Source organism: Nematolebias whitei, chromosome 11 (genome assembly GCF_014905685.2).
Source record: "Nematolebias whitei isolate Nwh7 chromosome 11, NemWhi1, whole genome shotgun sequence".
Lineage (NCBI taxonomy): Eukaryota > Metazoa > Chordata > Actinopteri > Cyprinodontiformes > Rivulidae > Nematolebias > Nematolebias whitei.
In genome coordinates this window covers 33,489,746-33,507,319 of record NC_056508.1, presented here as the reverse complement: position 1 = coordinate 33,507,319, position 17,574 = coordinate 33,489,746, and the positions used below count along the sequence as shown (strand labels likewise).

The following is a 17,574-nucleotide window of genomic DNA, read 5'->3' as shown; positions in this document are numbered from 1 at the left end:
AGATAGATAGATAGATAGATAGATAGATAGATAGATAGATAGATAGATAAAACCATTATATGACATTTGTCCTGTTCAGTTTGGTTTGTTAAGTTTCCCTCACATGTGGAGGGTTGTAAAACAGAAATGTCACCTGCTGTAACAGCCATCGTGACGGGGACAGATTCTCTTTCCTCAGCTGTCAGATGTAGCTGTAAGAACGTGGAGTCACAGCCAACACGAACGGTGCTACGTGATAACTTGACTTCACTCAATGAGCTGAGCTGCTACCAGGGCGTGTTAATTCATGTCTGCAAAAGAAGCATCAAGATACCTGAAAGTAGAGTTTTTATTATACCTAAAGTTGTCAGAGTCAGAGTCAGCTTTATTGTCATTGCACGGAAGTACAACGAAATTGCATTTCATTACAGCCCGTTCAAGTAAAATATGCACAAACAGACATGGGGAAAAGGAGGTGTCTGAGGCCGCGGCCTTGTGGGAGGCACTGCCCTTTTCATTTAGAAAAGGAAAGTCTCTGACTCTGACTCTGAAAAGAGGAACATGAGGGAAGGGGATGTATATAAAAATTTAAAAAAATCTCTCACATTGTGTCCCACAAACCATACCTCAGCACAAAACAGCAACATACTGATGACATCATGATACATACAGATGCATGAGGAAAGCCGACGAAGGCAGTGAGTTTGTATGTGGACACTGCCAGATAGTCCCCATAGTCCTGATAACATGGTGCAGTGTGTCTTTGTGCTTCAAATATAAAGTTGGTGCCTCCTTTGTAGAAAATATGTAATCTGAGGTTCTGGCTAATCTTTAAGGCCAGCAGCCAGAATCAGAACGTCAACCAGTAAATAGTCTTGTGTGTTTGCATGCAAAAAAGTGCATTAGTTGGAATGAACAAGGTCAAAAGAGAAACATCTAAGAATGATTTTTGCATGAAAAATGTAAATTCTTTCATTTGCAATCATGTCATTTTTGATTTTGTGTTCCTAATCCTCTGTGTTGCATGAAACAGCACAAATGTTCAATACTTTCCTCTTTGTTTTAGGGTTAGACGCCCCACTCTTGCCTCTGAAACAGTCAGACATGTGTCTGGTTTGTATTGCATTTGCTTCATGGGTGCTGAAAACTGCAAACCCACAAGTTGGAGACGCCTGGAAGGCTGGTGAGTATCAACACAGTTTCATGGTGCTGAAAAACCTGCGCACGTATAAAATAATGCAGTTACAAAACAACACTTTTGGTTTAATCTATGCAATAGGTAAACTTGAATTTTAAGTTGAAACTGAAACAAGACTGAAGCATTTTTTTTTTTTTTAAAACATCAAGTACTCAAGATTTGAACTTTACTCTCATGCTGTATGTGTCTTCACAAACAGACTGAGCCTGAGACTCAAAACACTGAAAGAAAATCTGTTTCTGATAAGTCGAGCTTTAAATGTAACAAAGTGTACAGTTTTATTGCTGTATAAAGAATTTCACAATTTTTATTGTTTTTGTTTTTCTGTTTTTGTTTCCACACAGTTCTTCTGGCGAATATAAGTGCTCTGTCAGCCATCCGGTACCTGCGCAAATACATCAAAGTGGATGCAGCCAGTGAGAGGAAATCACATCAAAAAGCTCTGACAGGATCTTTCTGCCTCTAAATGTCTTTTTTATTTTAATTTTTTTTTTCTGTGAGCCACTGTGAACCTCTTAGAAGAAGTCTCTGCTGTATGTGTTGTGGCATGTTTGCACTATATTTTACTTTTCTCAAGTTTCATTGATCTCTTCGTAAAAAATCTGTTATTAGAAGCAAATAATTTAGGTACTTGCAACATTTTTGTATGACTTTTATGTGTATTTAACATTTGAAAGCATCTATATAAAGTACCGGACGACCAAATGCAAGGTTTGTAAATAATGTTCAGTATGTTGTGAAGAAAGATGAGAGGCAGGTTTACTCTGAGCAGGATAGATTATAGATGAATGTGTGATAAAAATAGATTATCCTAAGACACTTTAAGAATTTATGACGGTGCCTTTGTTCCTGTTTGTTTTTATTCCATTATGAAGCATTTCTTTCTGAAGTTTGTACAATATTTTCTCCCAAATTTTGCTACTTTAGACGTGGTACTTAGCTTAAATACTTCCCTAAATCAAAATTATTCATTTTGAAAACAGCGATCTGTGCAAGTATCAACTATAATAAATTATGAGGCCATTTTTCCATCAGAACTTGTTTTTAAAGTAAACACTGTATTTTTTTGTGATGTAGGTCGTTTTGAGCTGTTGTTTTATTTGGATTTAAAATACAGTAAAAGTGTATAAAATAGTTCTGGTTTCAAAAATCCTTCAGTCAACACTTTTGACCACTAGAGGGCGACACAGGTTCACAAGAACTTGATCTGAAGATTCAAACTTTAGAGATTTAGTCAGTTTTTATGGGGTGGAAACAAAAAACGCACAAACTTAAAACTGATATTTAAACATTTTACTAAATAATATATATATTATTGCTGTGTTTAATATAGATGCACTAAAATGTTTTGAAATAAGTATTTCTCCTCCACAAGGTGGCAAACTTGTAATATAATGTAATGTGTCCCCACTACATACATTTTGGGATGGTTGATTAACTGAATTTCTGAACAGAACGTCAACGTGATAATATTATTCTTAATTATTTGCTGTTTGATTTATTATATGTTAATATTGTCATATGAAAATGTTCTGAACTTGTAATAAAAAGGTGTTTAACTTTAAACTCCGAGCTGAAAATAGTGAGCAAGCAAATAAAGATTGCATTAAGACAAATCCTGATTCAGAAATGTTTTTGTATCGACAGTTTAAAATATAATATCAATAGTGGGGAAAATGACTAAAAACTCAATTTAAAAATAGAAGACAAACAATGAGTACACAGGTCTCATTTGTATCAATATTTCATGCTAACAAAAAACTGCTGGATTACAACAACTTTGTGACTCAGTGCTGGGCCAAATCTGGACTGAGCCAACACTGGTTTGGTTCTCAGTTTGAGTCGTGCTGAATTCGTTTTTTAACCCCAAAATGGGTTAAATGACTAATCTGCTGAATAGAGCTACTAATAAGGTGATTTCAAATGAACAATCCAAAAAGCTGGATTACAACAAGAGTTGGTGTTAGACAGTTAGTACTAACACCACTACTAGCATCATCAAAGCTAGCTCCAAATAATGTTATTTTAGCAAACCAGTCACTGTTTACTACCAAATAAAGTTATTGGGGAGTGGTGGTCCAGAGGTTAGAGAAGGCAAGCCTGTGATCAGAACATTGCAGGTTCAGCTCCCCGGACCGACATCAAAATGTGAGTGGGAAAGGTGAAGCACCCACACCTGCCTTCATCCTTGTTTGCCCTACTCTGGGTCCTTGACCCATCTGCAACCACGTGCAAAGTAGAAAATTAAGTTATAAGCAAAGCCAAAGAGGTGAAAATCTTCTTACAAGTTGTTTTTACCTATACCTTTATTTATTGCATCCAAAGCAAAGGTTCAGTCAGGTCTTAGTTGGTCAACTTCTAGTTTAAAGTAATGGAGGATGAAACAGCTCATTTTATAACCCAACATTTAGTATTTAATTTATTTTTCTTTTAATCAGATCTTCCATCTTTTGCTGTTAAAGTGACATGACACTATCCTAAAATATAAGAAAATAAGCATATTTAGAAAGAACAAACAAAACCACGTTAATACTTTTGTAATTTTATTTTCAAATATTAATAAGAAAAAACTCATCAAACAAAAAGACAACCCACACAGGCATCAGTAGGGTGCTGCGGTAGTTTCAATATTAGCACTTTTACAAAAACCAACTGTTTCAACAGCGAAGCATATTAAAAATAATATATGTACAACATTTACAAAAATTTACAGATAATCTTAAGTCAAACAAGCTCTAATGGAATGCTTTGTTGCTTATGTTAGAATAAAAGGAAACTTACATACAGTAACAAACAAAAAAATGTTTCTATAGTCCTGAATGTACTGCATATTGAACCAGTGCAGTTATATAATACATTAAAATAACATTAAAGCTACATACATACATTCGCAGTACACTCTCCTGTCTTCTCTCCTAAATGCTACATATTAAATAAACTGAACTGCGTCCATCGCTGGCATCTCCACTACCCAGCGTCTGACAAAGCAGTTCCTGTGAATCGTTGCTTCACACACTGGGAGCAACTCCGGCTGGGATTGTTGCCTTTTATTATCCCTCTGATAGTGATCTGTTGTTTGCACATGTCCAGACAAGTGCCGGACTATTATTTAGTTTCATGACCATCTCTGCTGAGTTGCCATAGGACCAAGGCCTTGGGACTCAAAGTCTAATCCTGTCCAGTGTGTTGAAATTCCAGGCACTGACTGAATCATTCCAGTCTCGTGGTCGTACTCCCAAATGTTGTCATAGTCCACTTCCTGGTCATCTGGATCTGTGGGTTCCAGGTATGAATGAAGATCTGAAAAAGCAAGCAAAGATTTAAAGGCTTTTAGTTTCAAGCGATGAAACCTAAACCTTGCCCAGATTCTAGCAACGTGGACAGAGGTCCAGAAACTATACCCTTACAGTGAAACATGTGGCGTGACAAAACCCTGTGACACCACTTTCATCCATTATTACAAGTTCTCTTTCTGACAAAGTCAAAAAAAAATAAAATAAAATCTGACAAATTAAGCCAAATAGCAGCAATAAGTTTAAATCTATTTTGGTGATAAGTTCCTGTTTGTGTTTTCTGTCGTGCGTTGCCAGTCAAAATGGACGAGTGTATCCTGTCTGACCAGTATGTTTTTCTGTAGTTTACTTCCTCTTCGTAGTAGGAGCTGCACTAAGCTCCATTTCAACAGCACATTTGCACACTTCACGCAGCTTGACTCCTGCAACATTTTTTAATGTCTGTCCACCGACCAAACCAAGAGCACTCAGTGTTAAATTTACTGTTTACTGGAGTGCAAACAATGCTCTCTGTTTTATAGGTCATATCAAGAAATCCTGACTTTCATGACTCAAGCTAGTCAGGAAATATGATGCAGTTGTTTACTAGTATTGGAAAAGGTACTCATTATTAGTCATCGAAACCATTAGTCCATCAATAATCTTTCGTTTCTTATCAAATACACTGTAGGATGTCTGGGCCAGGAGCAGACAGTCATTTATCGAACACACAAAGTCATTTCCCACAGTGATTGCATAAATGAATCAGGTTTCTGTTTGTGTGTAGTAGGCTCTTACCAGGGGAGTAACCATAAGGCATTTGTGTGGCGTTCCTCACAGAGCTCGACGGGAGAGGTATCTGTCAGCAGATGTGAAAACAGAGAAAGTCACTTCCTGTGTTGGATTTCAAACATTCTCCGCTTCCCTGAAGTTTGTGTTTCATCTGTGGCATCTGTTTCAATAGCTCCTTCGGTGCAAGTATATAAACTTACCCTACCACAAAATGCACTCGTACCACAGCATACCAGAAACCAGAGCGCCCTAGAAGGTGTGTGTCTCTGCTTCTCACCTGCTCTCGAACTTGGCTGGGCGCAGGCAGCAGCTTTAGCCTCGACACGGCCTCTGCTCTCTGATCTGCGTGGCTCTGGGGAGTTTCCAAGTCCGAACCGTAAGCCTGACCCTGGAGGTTGGTCAGGACCAAGCTTCTGTGACAGCGTCTGCCCAACGGAGGGGTTTGTAGTTTGAAGGAAGAGGGAAGAAGCTGAGAGTTCTGATGATGGTGTTGCTTCTGGATTGGTTCGTGGCGAAGCTGGAGATCCTGATGATGGTGTCGGTGCTGGATTAGTTCATCCCAGCTCTGCTGTATAAGAACATAACAGAACATGTCAAATCAAAAAAGGTAAAGCAGAAGATGGTTGAATTTAGGTCTGCTTTTTATTCAAAATGTTAAACATGCACATAAATAGACATCTTTAAAGAAAGCGAGCATGAACAGTGTGTGTGATGCTTGATATCAGACCGGCTGTGTGAATGTAAGGTGAAACAATGGATCCAGTATCGTTTGACCCACTTACCTCTGGCCTGGCCTCCTTGAGGGAGTAGATTTCAGGGCTGCAGGGCTCGTCGTACAGAGGCGACAGGGGTTGTCTTGGGGCGCACATGTCTGAGTGACGTTGCGGTGCGTTTAGTGGGAAGTTCACGGATGTCTGCGGTGTGCTCCAGCTGTTAGACTGATCAGAGGATTCAAATGGTATTAAACATTAGTGGGGAAACTAAAATCAGTCACTAGATTTTCCTTCTTCTTTCTCAGCCTGTAGACAGAAACAGAGACCTAAAACAATATTCAGGCTTGACAACTAGACTATGAGTAGAGACTTTTGACTACCACTGACTATTATCTGGAGCAGAGAGCAGCAGAAATACCTTCTTAGTATAGCAACTTTAATACTGTGTTATACTTTTGTTTATGAATCATAACAGACACACGATCCTATGCTCCATTAAGCAGATTGATCTTTCAGCTTGGGTTTGCACAAACGACATCTTCTTTCATCTGAGAACATCATAAAGAAGACGAGCCCTCTCAGCCTGCTGTCCAGTGTCTATTTCCGTCACTCTGTGTGCATGGCATGTGAAGTCTCAACGGGAATATTTGGCTATCAAGTTAGATGCCCGACTGAATTACCTTGACGAGTGGGGCTTTCTCCAGCCGCTGCGGACTGGCGCGATGCAGCACCGAGTAGGGCGTGCTGTAGATCTGAGAGCTCTCTGCAGGCTGGAGGAAGGAGCTGTGCTGAGGTGAGGCGTAACGCAGCGACAAAGGCCTGAGGTCGCTCTCCGGCCTGGTGTGTGAAGAGACGCTGTTGGTTCTGCTGCCCAGCCGAGCTGTCTCAATCGAGGACGGACGGCTGTACTGTAAGAACCACAATCACACCCAGGAGGAAATTCTTTAAACTTAATGACTTCAAAACGTTGAGCTTTGTCATTACAAACTGAACTATTCACCCCTAAAGTTAGTTCCTATTATGAATTCTGTATTTAGTCAACAAAGTCATCTGAGTGAGAGAGAGAAATCATCAGAATAATTGGGAGAGTGGTGGTGAAGGTCAAGAGTTTAGCAGCGATTATTCTTCGAGGCTCTCAGTCCTCTTTTTAAGCTAATTGGTTGGGCAGGCAGCCGATACAGCTCCTCTCCTGGGGGAGTTCAGTAAGAAGTCCTGCTAATGCAAAGTGCTTCACTGCTTCTTAAGATATCAGAAGTTCAAACACAAAATTATCGTTTCTGCAAAAGAGATTTTAGAGGTTGCTCATTAACCGGCACCGTTTTATTGTTTGGTTTAATTTGTTCCAACACCTGAGCTCATGTAATGGGAGTACCTCGTTCTTTAGAACTTGCTTAATAATTAACTCTGTAGTAGAAAGGCGCTGCTTGTTTCCATTAAAAAACGTCTCCACGTAGATGAAAACAAAGGTTATTATTTCCTCTCATGCTCATTTTTGTGTCTGTGAGTAACTTACACAGAGCGGTTCAGCGTATCCCGGAGACAAGAGCTTTTCTTCCCGAATGGGTAACTGAAGGTTTTGGGACCCGTGTTCACCTGAAGGCTGATTGCATTTGAGAGACTCGCCTCGCCCTTGACTGTTTCCGCTCCACCTGTCAAACTTCTTTGGCGCCTGGATATCAAAAGACACAACACATTAATCCAGTTTGAAATAAACAAAAGTCACAAAGTGTGGGCCAATCTAAAAGCTTTTGTATTTTGTGTGTTTTGATGGAATGATAAGTCACTGAGGGTAAAATGATGCTGATAATGGTGTCGTTTTACCACAACTAAAAGTTGTTTCACTCCTTTATCACTTTCCCTCATCTGATTTACTCCACCTGCCAGAGGCAAGCTGATAAAATATTTCAAATGCATCCAACTGAGACCACTGCTCTTGTTGAAGTGGTTTAGAAAATTGTTTCATTATTGTTGTTTTTTTTCTCTTTTGTATAGTAAAAATTTATTTTACGTATCACGGCTGGCATTTAGAAGTTCACCTAATCTATTTTCTACAACAGTTTCAAGAGACATGTTAGATGTGAAATGACCGATGAAAATGGCCGAACGTTGAACTTGATCCATTGATGTTATGCCTGCGAGTCACAGAGCCCAGATGGTGGGAATGTGTGACGTGCTGGATCGACTGAGCAACGTTCCTTTTAACTAACAGCTCACGCCACCAGTTTCTTAATGCAAGATTAAAACGATTAATATGTTATATGCTAATATTACAATAAAATGCATAAATGAAGTAGGAGAACCACAAAATACTTGTCCACATTTCAAAATAAACAATGACAGGGTGACTCTTTGCCAGAACACATCCATCCATAAAGCATTTTTACCTTTGTTCCACATTAACATAATTCTGTTAAGACATTATTGGCAACATTCAGGGTTTAAGTGGCACAATGTAAACTTCAAACTGGCTCTGTTATTAATTCTTAGATAATCACACCTTATTATCCATTAATAAAAAGAAAATGATCAATTTTGAATTTTATTTTATTGGCATATATATTTAATCTTTAACATAAAATGATAAAGGTGTGAAAAACAATTTTATTAATGGTCCTTTGAGGGTTAGGTTTGGGTAAATGGTGCCCGTGCCCTGTTTGGACCTCCTCTTGGCTCCGCCTCTGCTACAAGCAGGTAAACAGGTGATAACCCGCTCTTTAGGTGCAGATCATTAACAGCTGAGTACATAATGACAGGAAAATAAAAGCAAGCAAGTCTCACCTCTGTGTCTGTCGGGGTGTAGATGATGTCATACACTGGGGGTGGGGGGGTGAGAACAGGAACATCTGCAGCTTTGAAATGCTGGATCCAGTTACAGAACTCAGGCCTATCCTGACAGGACACCACGATGGGGTTGATCATTTTTCCTGGGAGGAGAGTAAAGAGGAACAAAGCCCGTCATTTGCTCTGCTTGCTGGATGGAATGTGCTACAGTAAGATTGTTATTCACCAGAGGATAAAGCCCCCCCATTCATGGAGGGGTTACACTCTGTGACGCCAGCACATTCAAGGAGAAGCCCACTTAGCATAAAGCACACATGGGAATGTGCATTTATTACCGTGCCTTTCTCAAAAATGCACTTCTGATTCACTGTACTTACCCTCAATCATAAAGGTGTTGGGTTTGACGTCTTGACAGGGAGTGGTTATGGTAATCATGTTGAGTGGAAGTTTGCCCTGTAATCAGAATGACTCTTAATGCAGCTCCCTTCTGCAAACAAACACTGTGCAGTGGAGGCACACATTTCAAGATTAACAGCAGAGGATCAGTGGTACCTTATAAAAGAGCCCGTTGGGCTCCTCTGACAGGATGATCAGAGTCGATGGGTACATCACCAGCAACCTGTCGCTCTGTTGCTGTGGAAATAAGAGTATAGTGAGATTAAATGCGTTTTGAAGACAATATTGCAAGTAGTTATTTTTAGGCTGCAGCTCATGTTCATAAATTACATTTCTGTTACTGACTCTGCTGCTTTAAAAAAATGTTATCAGTTTTCTCCATTTTGAGGCAGTTTTAATACTACAAAAAATAAACAGGCGCCAAAGTACTTCTCAAGGAAAGAAAGCAAACCCTGATAACTTCTGGAAAGATATGAGCAATGAGACGGCACAAAGGCAGCCATGAGACCCTGAGCAGATGTTAAAAACACAGACCTTATCTTTTAATACTGTGTTAAGAGGTACACTTTAAACCACAGTGAGAGCTTAGGTCGAACGAGTTCGTGGGAGATTTAAAGGTGCGGCAAATGCAGAGTTTATGTTTTCTCACTCTTATAGGGTGTGTCCGAACAGACAGCTGACATTCCAGCTGCGAGGTGAGCCGAGTCACTGTGTGAGCCGAGTGAATGTTTCTCACACACCCAGGGCTCTAAATCACATCAATACTGCTGCCGCAGCTTCCCAGAAAGCATTAACAGGCATCCGTGCAAAGACTTGTCATGACTACCGTTTTGATTTCCTTCTATGTAAAGCTGTTTGGCCAACATGCATCGCACTTTTATGTAGTTTTTGTGTGATGGAGTCAAACGTGTCCGTCAAGTGTGACGCAACATTGACAGGAAAACATGTATAGATAAACAACCGGAAGCCAATTATCAAAACAGGCTCCACCCTTTTTCACTCATTACCTTAACACAACGCAAGGAGTCTGTTGCACAATTTAAAAGCCATGTGAGTCACCTGGGTTTAGCACTGATATTATCCTGTTTTTATTCATGTGAAAATTCCCACAGCTTTAAGAAATACGTTTGCACTGAGAGTGACGTTCTGTTTGAACTGTACATTTCCATGAAGAAGCAAGCGACTGGTATCAGTGATGTAATTCCTGAGAAGCAGCTGTGAAGTCGTACCGGGCAGGGCAGGTGCTGCAGTTGGACTTTGGTGACGTAGGCGATGGAGCCCAAACTGTCCCGCTGAGAGCCCTCCCACTCGTAAATTGGGTCTCGGCTGATGGAGTTCCTCAGGTCTTCTCCTCCTTTTTGAGTCTTCTCCTGGCTTGGCTACAGGAAAGCAACATTGAACGAAAGTCAAATAAACGTAGGCAGAAATCAAGCGCTGATAAAGGTTTAAACACACGCTCTGTCTCCTCAGGACGTCGTGCATGTCTTTTCATGTTTCTAAATAAATGCTGGTTCAGCGCAGTTGTTTCCTTCTCCAGTGACACAACCAGGTTTGTGTGTTTCATCAGCTATCTTCACCACCTGCTAATGTAGATAAGGATCTTTAACGTTACACAGATGTGAGGGTTAGTTTAAAGAAGATCGTGATGCGGGTCAGACCTCCTCCTACATAGAATCCAGGCTTCAAGGAAAGCAAGCAGTGATCTTTCATGACTCACTGTATTGACACAGTCATACATCCTGTTTCATTAGGAGCGGTAGGAAATTAGGCCAATAATGTATCAGGTGGATTGAAAGAACACTAACTATGAATTCTAATGCGGAAATAAGCATTTTGATTTGTGTGTGGCAAACAGATTTCAAACTACATAGCACGGAAGGTGACAATAATTGCTCTTTTGCTTCATGACATATTAAAACGTTCCAAACAAAAACAGCTGCCACGCTTACTCTCACTCTCGTGTAATTTTCAGGTGTGGTAGCAGTGCCTCCGTTCGCCTCGATGTTTTGCTTGAGCAGACTAAACCAGAGGTCCATTTCTTCCTGGTTGGCGCAGTAGATGATGATGGAGTTGAGGCTGACACCTGCAGGGTTCAGAGGTCACAGAAACAAAAGGAGAAAGTGTCAACCAGGTATTTTCTTTCTTCTTTTTTTAATAGCTTGCTCTGTCTCTGCAAAAGATGAACAAAGTTCACTCTCTGACTTGTTCTTAGTTTACAGAAGGTTATGAAACCACAGCAATAAATATTAACACATGTTCGGGACAATAAACCAGATTTAAGAGCTTCTGCAGAAAAGTCTCCCTGTGACCTGAAGCATTTGGCATTTAGAAAGTGGAGGAACTCTCCCTCCCACAGACTGCTTAGCCAGAAGGAATGAACGAGTCGGGATGATCAGAGCTTCAATCTACACGTATCAGTCCCACACATACCAAAGATAACGAGAGACTATTTCACTCCATCTCATGTCTTTATACTCTAAAAGAGTCTGAAAGCAAACTGAATGTTGACTTCTGTGTCAAACGCCGTTCGAGACTTTCACCGTAACTATTCCTATAAAAGTTAAATTCTTTCACTCTCTTTAAGTTTATTTTTCTCAGTTCCAGTAAGCCAGCCAGCGTGAAAACTCATTTAAACTTTTAGTTACTTCACAGAAGCCATGAGGCGACTGTTAAACATAATTACTCATTATTAGCAAACTCTCACAGCCACGTTAATTCAAACCATGCCGGAGAGGTCGGGAATTCTTAAACGTCCTCTCTGAGCTGGATTTGCTTCATCCGTTTCCAGCTCACAAACATTCATCGCACAGAGGAAATCTCGTCTACAACATATCTTCCCCTTGACTCAGAACTTCATCCCACTTCCTCTGCATGTATCTGCCAGTGACGTTTCCCAAAAGGCAAATAAGGGTTTGCACTTGAAAAGAAAAGGCGGAAATCGGATACTAAATACTAACAACGTCGGCAGAACCAATTTCACGAAAAAGAAACGTCAGTATTTTGACAACAGAGACGGTAGAAGCAGAAACCCTACACTGAAATGAGCAGGATTCACTTTTAGTTTGTTATCCCTCACACATTTTGTGTCAATTCAAAACGTTGTCCATGAAGGAAAGCAAAAAGAAAATTTGATATTTTGTTATTGTACTATAATATCCAGAGGTTACAAGCTAATCTGACACCTTTAGCAGACATTAATCTGAGCAGGAATCCTTCGTGGATTATATGCTGTGACAAGACAAGGAGAGATGGATGGGCTTTTCTGTGCGACAGCTGGACTGACTGAAATGCACCTGTTGTCTAACAAGCAAGGCTTTTAAAAGCTGGTGTACACCCCTGACCAACACGGGGTAAAGGGAGCCCCACTTTAGTTAGTCTTGGATTTGACAGGAGGTCAAGAGGTGAAGAGGGTCGCTGCACCATTCAGTTACTGAAATGGGATAAGACAGGAAACGCCTGAAAATAGTGAGAGCTTTGTTGCTAGTTGCTTTTTAAGCAAAATTAATTTTGAGTTTATTTTATTTTATTATTAATTTGCATTGAAGGCATTTAAATCAATTCAATTCAGTTTATTTATATAGCACCAAGACACAACAGAAGTCATCTCAGGGCGCTGAACAGAAGCATTCATATACAAAAAGTAAGTTAATAACATTAACTATCTAAGGAGCAGACTGCTTTGAGTTTAACTCCATCACAGAACTCTCATCTTGAGCAAGCATGAAGGCGACAGTGGAAAGAAAAAACTCCCTTAGCAGAACCAGGCTCAGGACAAGAGGTCATCTGCTTCGACCGGCTGGGTTTGAGAGGGACAGGAAGGAGGAACAGATACACAATGGCAGGTCAAGAATCACATGTAAAGATAAATGAACTGCTACAAATGAATAGTGTTCATTTGAAATTATTTCTAAGAAAAGAGGTCGATTTGTCCTATAATAATGTGGTCATTCAGGTCATCTGGACAGTTTCTTTTTTGTGGAAAGACGTTTCGCCCTCTATCCGAGGGCTTCATCAGTCTGAGGAGTCCCAAGTAAACTGTTTTCCCCACTAAGCAATATACTCCTTATCACCAGCAAACTAGTTAGTCCACTAAAGGATATATATATATATATATATATATATGACCATTATTGGATTTTATACCTGGAGGATTGAGCATGAACTTTGATGCCCTCCAGTAGTCTAAGCCTAAGGCAGCATAACGGTCCAACCCTAACTATAGAACTCATCAAAAAGGAAAGTCTTAAGCCCAGTCTTAAAACTGGACAATGTGTCAGCCTTACGGACAGAAACTGGAAGTTGGTTCCACAAGAGAGGAGCCTGATAACTGAAAGATCTTCCTCCCATTCTGCTCTTGAAAACTCTAGGAACCGCAAATAAGCCTGCAGTCTGAGAGCAAAGTGCTCTGTTAGGAAAATATGGAACAATAAGATCTCGAATATAAGATGCAGCTAGGTTGTTGAGATCTTTGTAGGTTATAAGTTAGATTTTGAATTTTATTCTGAATTTGACAGGGAGCCAATGGAGAGAAGCTAAAACTGGAGAAATCAGACCCTGGTGTATAAAACTTTTTTTGATTGATTCATTAGCTACAATTTGCAGAGCTAATAAACTATAACTGATGATTATAAAATACCAGCACTCTGCGCCAAGCTCCCACTCAGATTCCTTTTTAGTGAAGACAAACGCACCGTTTATTTGGAAGGCATATTCCTGAGGCTGGCTGTGGTTACAGTTCTGCTGAAGGTTGCAGATGGTGAGTTCTTTCAGTGGAAGCGTCCCCTGCACACACAGCAACAAAACTTTCATTAGCATTTCATCTAAACCAAAAGACTCTTTTGGTCACCAACAACCATTACACTGAGGTCATGAAACAATGATGTATTCCTGTCTGTCTTTCTTCTGAGGACACGTGCAGTCTGACTAACATCCCATACAGGTGCTTAGCTGTCTCTTTTCAACACGAAGTTGGGTTCTCATGTGCAGTAAAATGATGATTAACGATCTCTCGAAAATTTACGAGACAGGTGGCGAAACTTAATCATACTTTCTGTTTACCAACAAAGCACTGGTAGGCAGGAGGGCAAATTAGATTACATAATACAAAACCTGTAAAACTTTTTTAAAAAGCTTGAGGTCGTGAAGGAGAAGACGCTAACCTGGTACGTTAGTCCAGTTGTGTTGCTTGAAACAAAATGAAGATGTGTTTCAAAGAGATCCAGGAAACATTCGTGAATATCCTGCAGAGAAACGAGGAACAACCTGAAGTAAGTCGATGTAATTTGCCTGCTTACACGTTGTCGACACGTCTTGTCAGATGTCTGTTCCCACATTCTGACAATACTCAGAATTGGCCATTGCTCAAACCCCAGACAGGAATTACATTTGTTCATTTATTTTATATTTTAGCATCTTGTTCCATTCATCTATTCAGTGAATCGTAGAAATGTTCAAAAGGATACTGAATTCCTAGGGGGGCATGTTTTCTGTTAAATACATTGTTCTTTTGCCATTATGATGATATTTCATCAATTTTTTCTCAATGCTTCTGACAGTGTTGTGTCACAACTCAAAAAACTTGCAGTTCCCACCGCAAGGAGCTGGCATGCCCTCTATCAGCCCATGGGATCAGAGCCACTCTCCCTCTACCCTGAGGTTCTCTGTTGGGGATGTTTCACAACTGCAGCAGAGGGAAGCATGTCCAAACACAGGCTGCAGAAGTCTTAGTGGGAAACTGCTTGGATTATTCACAGCAAGCCACTGTGTCAAAACCAAAGTCTGTTTGTAAAAGATGCACAACATCCTGTTACTTTTCACCCTATTTTTATTTCGAGAACAGCCCAGGCTTTGCATGGATGACTAGGATGACACGTCACTCTAAGCTTAATGTGTTTCTAACCAAAATGACGGCCCTAAAGCTTCTTGTTTGTGTTCTTTTATTATTTTTTACTGCTGCTTTCCTGATATTTCATCATGCAGTCACACTCAGCTTGGTGTTGTTACACTCACCTGGCACTGGAGGAAGCGGAAACAAACTTTGGAGCTGTGAATCATCCGTCCAAAATTCTTTACGTTAATGCTGCTTTTTTTCCAGCCACTGGCCGGGTCGTAAGGGAACGGAGGATCCCATTTTATGTTCTCTATGGTGCGTAGATCTTTAGGGGACATTTCCTGCAACCGGCCACAATGTTAGTGAAACACATTACAATAAAACGTATCAGAGTTCAAAGAGGAGTTAGGATCACTTTGGGTGATTGATAGTCATGTTCCAGGCGATCATGACGTTACCTTGAAGGGGGTGACTGTGCTCAGGATATTTATGATGCTGTTGGACTTCTCTTGTCCCTCTTGGGGGTTCTTCCTGCGAAACAGTCGACTGCTGCTCATGAGAGAAAAATGTAAAATATTACTAATCTTATCCCAAGTTTAGTATTAGTTGACTTCACAGCAGAAGTTTCAACTTCACATTTCCTGCTCTCTGCTGATAAGGAACAGATGTGTAAATAAATTGTTTCCCATCAAGTGAAAGACTCCCTAAAGACACGTTGTGTCTCTGGCCTTACAAATCAATCAAAGTCCCTTCCTTTGTCCTTACTCCACCAGTGACAGACATGGATTAGGGAACAATCAGGTCTTGTGCCTCTGATAACGAGGTTATGCATAGGAAAATCAGCATTCAATGTGCCTCTTTGTCTTGCATGTCCCTCATCTGTTAGCATTACTGTCACGTTTTTATGAGGAAGCACCCTCGTTTTGAAGATAAGGCGAGGGGATGCCACTTTTACAATCACAGCCTGTAGTTTATTTGCTTATCTGTGTGCATGTGTACCAGTGTCCTCAGCGTGCAACAACACAGGCTTTTGTTTGCGTTGTGGGAATCAAGGTCTGTCTATTCAGGAAGTCCATGTCCAGCATTAATCATTCATGGGTCAAGTGAATGATACCGTTGCCTGTAAATACTCCTTTTTTTTAAATGCATTCATACACAAAGAAAGGAATGAGATCCACATACTGTCATGCAAATTGCAGTAGCATGGTAATAGAAGAATGTGTTGTAGATAATAGGCAGGTAGTTGGTTTGCACACCCAACATTCTTCAGGTCAAAGCTGTGGCATTTAGCATCACCCACTCCTATTCTCTTTGGGGAAGACCTGAGCTTCATTTGATTCAGTGGCACAAAGACGGCCACAGGACACAAGAACACTGGATGCTCTGGTTGAGCTGAAACATTAAGCCAACTTGGAAACTCAAATTTGAGCCATTAATTATTTTTTAACTCTTAAGATTTTAAACTTTCTTTGCCTCAGTTTTAATTTAAAAACTAAAAGCAGCATCATATGTATATGTGGACAAAAGACCCTGAAGCGTCATACAGTGCAAGACAGGGTACTGGAGCTTCCCAGGCTAATCAGAGCCACATGTGAAGGGCCAGCAGGGTTGGAACATGTCCAGACATATAACCCTGGATTAATTAAATGAAATAATATAGACAAACTAATTAATCTGCTTATGTTTGTGCAGTCGTTTCCTGTTTTCAAATGTAAACATTTTAGGCCTAATCTCTACAGATTACAGTGTAAAAACAAATCTTATCATTTAGCTATATAATATTAACCCACTTGTATCTGAGTGGTATCAAGTCTAGACTTTTTGGAGGAAAACCAGGATTATCGACAGCTGAAGGACAAGTTAAGAGGAGGCCAATGGTAACAGGATCATTGACGGTTGGCCAGACAAGCACCGGGGTCATGGACGACTCTGGGGTTATCCAGTATTACCACCTGATCCTGAACCAAGCCTGACAAAATTCTCAACACCCATCTCAAATCCAGAGAAATACCAAGAATTCCTTCCATCTGAAATACAGAGTTTAAAATAACAAAGTGCAGTCAAGGACGTGACGTGCTCAGAGTACACACTGACACAAGTCTAAAATTTGATTTAAATAAGCTCTTACCTGTTTCTGCGAATGAAACTCTTGGACAGTCTGAAGTTGTGCTGGGGGACACATGAGACACTGCTCCCCATGTTGCTCTGGTCTGTGAGGGGGACTTTTAGATAAACTCTGTCTGTGATGGATGAGAGCAGTCCAAGAGAGCCGTGTGCTCTCTGCAAATATGAGACTTGTACTGAATGAGAACTGGGCAGGGTGAGTGGTGTAAAAAAAAAAAAAAGTCAGACTGTGAGAGTTTGACTGCGTAAAAGGGGTGGAGTTCAGCAGGGCTGTGTCACAGGCTGTGTGGTGAATAAGCAATGAGTTTCACACTCTCTGTGAGCTGCTTCTGTTATCAATCCACACAACAAAGGGCAGGGAGCTCCAGTGTGCCATTTCACACTTTTCAGGAGCCAAATTAAGCTCAGTCACTAGTGGTGCACTGGATGGTGTGTGTCAATCACTGGGAGGACAGGGAACTTACCACTGGCATGCCCAGACATACATCC

At 40.5% G+C, this 17,574-nt stretch overlaps 1 protein-coding gene across 1 annotated transcript; it reads right to left on the bottom strand.

The window, feature by feature from the left end:
* Positions 1–4,089: 4,089 nt before the first annotated feature.
* plekhn1 (pleckstrin homology domain containing, family N member 1) lies at positions 4,090–17,261 on the bottom strand. The gene is made up of 16 exons (XM_037684907.1): positions 17,090–17,261; positions 15,420–15,510; positions 15,141–15,302; positions 14,291–14,371; positions 13,823–13,913; positions 11,081–11,214; positions 10,361–10,501; positions 9,288–9,368; positions 9,113–9,188; positions 8,733–8,878; positions 7,468–7,623; positions 6,635–6,862; positions 6,024–6,179; positions 5,519–5,809; positions 5,248–5,308; positions 4,090–4,477 (listed from the first exon to the last, which is right to left on the bottom strand). The coding sequence occupies exons 1-16, from the start codon at positions 17,158–17,160 to the stop codon at positions 4,293–4,295; spliced, it is 2,151 nt and encodes a 716-aa protein (XP_037540835.1). The 5' UTR covers positions 17,161–17,261; the 3' UTR covers positions 4,090–4,292.
* Positions 17,262–17,574: the final 313 nt, after the last annotated feature.

Coding starts and splice junctions, on each gene's coding strand:
- plekhn1 (XM_037684907.1), bottom strand. CDS start 17,160: ATGGGGAGCAGTGTCTCATGTGTCCCCCAGCACAACTTCAGACTGTCC. Junction 5,810..6,023: donor TCAAGGAGGCCAGGCCAGAG/GTAAGTGGGTCA, acceptor GTTCTTATACAG/CAGAGCTGGGATGAACTAAT. Junction 5,309..5,518: donor CCAGCCAAGTTCGAGAGCAG/GTGAGAAGCAGA, acceptor ATCTGCTGACAG/ATACCTCTCCCGTCGAGCTC.